The sequence below is a fragment of the Mus caroli genome, chromosome 2 (assembly GCF_900094665.2).
Source record: "Mus caroli chromosome 2, CAROLI_EIJ_v1.1, whole genome shotgun sequence".
Lineage (NCBI taxonomy): Eukaryota > Metazoa > Chordata > Mammalia > Rodentia > Muridae > Mus > Mus caroli.
This window is the reverse complement of record NC_034571.1, coordinates 155924613-155931019: the sequence shown is the minus strand read 5'-3', so window position 1 is coordinate 155931019 and position 6407 is coordinate 155924613. Positions and strand designations below refer to the sequence as shown.

The 6407-nt window shown below is 41.5% G+C and overlaps 1 protein-coding gene across 1 annotated transcript in view; it reads right to left on the bottom strand.

Moving 5' to 3' along the window:
* Positions 1–6407, bottom strand: part of Stk4 (serine/threonine kinase 4) — an 83407-nt gene that overhangs the window by 59762 nt on the left and 17238 nt on the right. Inside the window, exon 6 of the mRNA XM_021149719.2 lies at positions 1299–1466. Within this exon, the coding sequence (XP_021005378.1) occupies positions 1299–1466 (168 nt within the window). The remainder of the gene's footprint in view (positions 1–1298; positions 1467–6407) is intronic.

The window sequence follows — 6407 nt, the reverse complement described above, 5'->3', positions numbered from 1 at the left end:
TCAGAGACCTAACAACTGCTCAGAGACCTAACAACTGCTCAGAGACCTAACAACTGCTCAGAGGTCTAACAACTGCTCAGAGGTCTAACAACTGTTCAGAGACCTAATAACTGTTTCCCTTCCCCTTGCTCACACGCAGGTATTCTAAACCATACAGTTTCAAAAACAAAAGAATCCTTTCGTGTGTGTGTGTGTGTGTGTGTGTGTGTGTGTGTAGAGGCTGAAGAGACTGTGGCACTAAGGACTAAAACACTGGGCCTGTGGATGCCAAGCAGGAGCTCTGCTACTAATTTTTTTCCATATGCTCAAATCATCTCTCTGAAAAAAACAAAATTATCTAGCTACTATAGGCTGCTATAAAATGAAGCACATTTAAATTCTCCTTCTCAAAGATCAAGGTTATTCCGTATTAGGGCTGGAGAGTGCTCACGGTTACTATCACACAGTGGTCTTGCAGAGGACCTAAGTTTGGTTCCCAGCATTCATGTTGGGCAATTCACACCGCTTGTAACTTCAGCTTCAGGAGATCTGACACCCTCTTCTGGCCTCCAAGGTAGCACATAATTAAAATAATAAATCTTTCTTTAAAAGACTCTTAACTGTTGGATTTTAAATGATGTAAATTCCACTTTATGAAAAACAAAACTGTTTTGCATTAAATACTTTAAATTCTTTTTTTTTGGAGGGGGGGTCCCAAGACAGGGTTTCTCCGTGTAATCTTAGCTACCCTGGAACTTGTTCTATAGACTAGGCTTTGCCTCTGAGTCTGAGGATTCATGAACCAAAAAAAGCATGAAAAAGACAATATATGAACCAAAATGGTGGTTAGTGATGTTAGTGCAAAAACACCCTGAAGAAAACACTGTAGCAAGTGCTATCTGACACTGGTGACCCAATGGAAATCACAGAAAATGACTAAGTAGAAAGCCCATATATTTACAAAGCTAAAAATGTGGTACCTTAGCTTTTAAAAGATATACATACATATATATATATATATATATATATATATATATATGTATAGTATATAATTTGTAAGTCAGACTATACATTTCTGTATTTTACAGCCTATATATCTCCTTCAAGGAGACTGCCAAGCAGACACTCTAGAATGGAGGAAGGACTATATTCAATTAATTTTTTACTACATCTAATGCCAGGGGAAGAATATCACCTACAGTATTTATCATTATATAAAATTACTTCATTTCTTGTTTAAAATGTAACCGAGGAAGCTGCCACACCACTTTCTACTGCTAACCAGCAGCTAACCACCCACGGGCTCTCTGCTTCCTTACCCTCATTGGATGGATATCAGCATATGGGGGCTTTCCTTCAGCCATTTCTATGGCAGTTATTCCCAGAGACCAGATGTCTGCCACACAGTTGTACCCAATTTCCTGAATAACTTCAGGAGCCATCCAAAATGGTGTCCCTATTACTGTATTCCTCTTTGCCATGGTATCCTAAAAGGGAAAGGGGAGAGACCAACACAAAGCATGAAAACTACTGAGAAAAGGGAACAGTTTGAACAATTAAAAACTGCTGTGTTCACACCAAGTGGTAAAAGGTGGCGCGGATGTTTGAGACTAACCGGTTAATTTTTGCTTAGATTTCATTAAGGCTCCCTCCATAGGATGGAGCCCATTACTGATGTTGTCAATGAGTCCAAGGATCTGAGACTAGGTCATCAGCCCTAAGGGGCACTTGCTTCTTTTATTCTGCTAAATGACACATCAATAAAACAACTCCTCAGGCTGGCGAGATGGCTCAGCAGTTAAGAGCACTGACAGCTCTTCCAAAGGTCCAGTGTTCTATTCCCAGCAACCACATGGTGGCTCACAACCATCCATAATGAGATCTGATGCTCTCTTCTGTTGTGTCTGAAGACAGCTACAGTGTACTTAGGTATAATAATAAATAAATCTTTGGGCCAGAGCGAGCAGGGCTAACCGGAGGGAGCAAGGTCCTAAAATTCAATTTCCAACAACCACATGATGGCTCACAACCATCTGTACAGCTTCAGTGTACTCACATACATAAAATAAATAATAAATAAATCTTTAAAATAAATAAATAAAACTCCTCATGACACATTGCTACACCTGTAGATCAACCATTACCAGAGAAGTTTCTGCAAGTAACAGAGACCCACTACAACTGGACAACATGCAGAAAGTTGGGACAATGTCCCACCCCCAGCCAAGAAGCCATTTGCAATTGATGGCTGCTGGGAGAAGGAAAGTCTGTTTCCTTCAACAGTGTCACTGAGAACAACATCCCGACTCCAGGGCAGGCCTCAGGCTTTGGAGGAGCTGGCCAATGCAAGCTGGACTCCCTGGTTCTTACCAGAAACAAAAGCAAAACCAAAAATATTAAATAACTAACAACAACAAACTCCATGTAGTGGGTGGGTGGGAGCTGTGGGAGGACCTGGAAAGGGGAAAAATGTGATTAAAATATAGTGTATAAAATTCTCAAGGAATAAATAAAAACATTTTAAAAAACAATGCCTTTATCTAGAAACAATACTCGAGGCATAATCAGATGAGTCACTAAAGAAATTCAAATGGCCAAGAACCATAAAGATTTTCAATTATTAAAATACAATTATTAAAATTTTAAAAATTTAAACTAGTACTAGTAAAAAACACACATGAAACATCTGATCACTGGAATATGAGGTAGTACAACCTCACCAACTGGCAATATTTAGTAAACTTTAAAATATCTATATCTCTCTATCCAAGTATCTTTCTAGACATTTACCTTACATGCGAGTACCCTAAACCATACACACAAGAGTAGAATGTTCAAGTGACTACCAAGCCAGGGACACCTATACCTCAGCTACTCCAAAGGCCACCTGAACAACATAGCTCAAGATCAAGACAATGCTGCGGTACTCTGTCTCAATAAATAACTAAGCACCTAACTTGAGTCACATAACAATAATAAAAATAACTTTAAAAAAAAAATTACCACACAGGTGCCTAACACTTGTAATCTAAGTCCTCAGGGAGCTGAGGTAAGAAGATCTCAGAGAATTCAAGGCCAGCCTGGACTGCACAGTGAGTTCCAGAATGGCAGGGAACCTGAATGAAACCTAGTCTCAAAAACATAAATAAGTAAGACCAGCCTTTAATCTCAGCACCCAAGGAGGCAGAGGCAAACAGATCTTTGTGCATGCTTTCTAGGCCATTCTGGTCTACATAGCAAGTTCCAGGCCAGCCAGGAATACCTAGTAAGACCCTGCTCAAAAAGAAAAATAAATATTACAATACATACGTATATACTGAAATACCATGTTAAAAATTCTCGGAAGAGGCAAGCAGAGTGAACACTCACCTACAGCCCACACATGAGAGACACAGCAAAAGGCTCTTAATTTTGAGGATAGACAGAACTAAATAGCAAACCCCTATTTCAAATGAAAACAGGTATGGAAAATGTGTAAGAAATGTGTAAGAAAGAGTTTACAAATACTGAAGAATACAGCTTTATTTCTGTGAAAACAAAACAACAGTCAAGAGAATGCAACACCGTCAACAGAAAACGCAGGGGCCGCACAAGAGCAGCCTCTTGTGATAGATAAGCGCTGTTAGGAACGTCACAGCTAGAGGGCAGAACGACTCAGATGTTTTCCTTCTTACACTCGGTAACACTCCCTTGGTTTATATGTGCAATTAGAAAAATCGCCTTAAAGCTGAGATATAAAAAATGGTCCCAAGGTTCCCCCGTGGCTTGAAGAAGGGTAGATGGCACTTACTACACTAATAAGCAGGTAAACACTGTCCCAGAATCTTGCTACAACTGATGCACAGTTAGGGAGAGGACTTCCAAACACAGCAAAGATACAGACAAGTCTCCCATCCCTATTCCCATACTCCTGAAGTGCCTGTGACTTAGGTTATGTCAGTTAGGAGCAATGACAGATGGCACTTCTAAACTAACCTCACACTGACCACCAAATTTAAAAACAACAACAAAGGAAACAACTTGGGCTTAATCATTTCCTTAGCAGAAACCTCAAACTTGCCGGCGTGTTTTCAAATGGTGATACCCAAAGTTATTTTTACTAGATTACTTAAACCAGAAAGGGATAGCTACATAAAGGAAAGTGTTTTGAGAATTAAGTAACCTGTGTATCCTAAACTCCAATTAGTTACAGAGTTACTAAGTACAACAGAGCAACAGAAAGTGTTAAACCCAAAAACTGGCTCATAACTATATATGCACACAATCAAAAGCCTGTCAGCTCTCACACAGACAATTTAACAGGCTTTCAAACCAGCGTGAGAAGGACAGAATATCCCCAAACTACAAAGCACTGGCCAAGGGTGGTAGCACAAACCTTTAACCCCAGCATTTGGAGCTAGAGGCAGGCAGATCTCTCTGAGTTCAAGGCCACCTGGTCTATATCAAAGTTCTAGACCAGCCAGTACTATGTAATGATACCCTATCTCAGTGGAGGAGGAAGAGGAGGAAGAAGAGGAGGAGGAAAAAGAAGAGGAGGAAGAAGAGGAAGAGGAAGAAGAGGAGGAGGAAGAGGAACAAACTAAAATCTAGGTAGTCATGTATAAAACTCTAAACTTAAATTCTATCTAGGGCTGGCGAGATGGCTCAGTGTGTAAGAGCACTGACTGCGCTTCCGAAGGTCCTGAGTTCAAATCCCAGAACCACATGGTGGCTCACAACCATCCGTAATGAGATCTGACGTCCACTTCTGGTGCATCTGACGACAGCTACAGTGTACTTAGGTATAATAATAAATAAATCTTAAAAAAAAAATTCTATCTAATACTTTTACCAAAATAAGTTTCTATATTTGGGGGGAGGGGGCAATTATCCTAAGGACAAAAATCAAATACACACTAAAAACTCCAGCTCCTGACGCTTACTTACCACATATCTACCATCACACTTGTGGCAGTAGGAACTTAAACAGCAAGGTCAGTGAGCACCCAGTGTGCAACAGCACACTCACACATGAAACTCAAGCTGCATCACACACTGAGTCTCAGAGATAGCCGTGTGCTGCTAACCCAGGGGGCTGAGGCAGAGGGATGGAGTCTAACACCAGCCTGGGCTACAGAAAACTGTCTCCAAAACAGAAAAAGAAACTAATTGCAGATTTCTGCTTAAAAGATGACAGACTGGACAAACACATCTTAATGTCACTTCTTCCCCAAACCATCTAAAACTGAAAAGCAGAGCCAGAAAATTCTGTAAGCTGGGAAGCAGATGGCAGCTGAACAGGGGAAGAGTCCTGAGGCAGTCACTGGAAAACTGAGGAACAACCTAACTGCAACCCAAAGCCTTCCAAACGGCTTAGAGGCAACTGGCATGAGAGGATGCTACAAGTGGACATCAGAACAGCAATGCTGGCTTCAAAGACTCTACGGAAGGGTTTAGAAAGCAGGCATCTTGGCAAAGGCCTCGTATCCCAGCCTTCAGGAGGCTGAAGCAAGGGGACTAGGAGTTCCAAGCCAGCTAAAGCTATACTGCAAAACCCTCTCCCAAAAATAAAGAAATGTCTATACAGTAAGGACGGCTAGAGGAGTGCTCAGTGATGCACGGCACTTCTTACTCTGTCACAGCACCTGCGTTTGGTTCCCAACACCCCCATCAGGTGTCCACATCAGGTGTCTGTAATTCCAACCCCACATGGATCTGACATCTCCAATGCTGACATCTAACTCAGTGAAAGACAGGCTTGAAAGCCCATCTGTAATCCTACATTCCTCCTAGGAGATGGGAGGTGAATTACAGGAGAACTTGTGGAATCTGCACCATGAAAAACAAAATGCCCTCTCTCAAACATCAAACATGGTGGAACCCCACATGCATACCTCACCACAGCATAGACATCCACACTACAACCACACACACATACTCTCACACACCTTTTATCAAGTTTTTTTTTTTACAAATTTATTATATTAGACACACACACACACACACATATACATGAGTACACTGTAGTTGACTTCAGACACACCAGAAGAGGGCGTCAGATCTCATTATGGGTGGTTGTGAGCCACCATGTGGTTGCTGGGATTTGAACTCAGGACCTCTGGAAGAGCAGTCAGTGCTCTTAACTGCTGAGCCATCTTTCCAGCCCACACACATACACTTTTTAAAAATGAAAACTAGCAATAAGCAACAAGCTCAGTGACACTGTAGGACAGAGTACATGCAACTCAACCATACTCCTGCACTCTAACAATGAACAATGTGAAACCTGTGTTCTACTTAAAACAGTATCAAAAAGGAACCATTAAAGAATAAACTAACCACAGCCGGGCGTGGTGGCGCACGCCTTTAATCCCAGCACTTGGGAGGCAGAGGCAGGCGGATTTCTGAGTTCAAGGCCAGCCTGGTCTACAAAGTGCTGCTTGTGGACG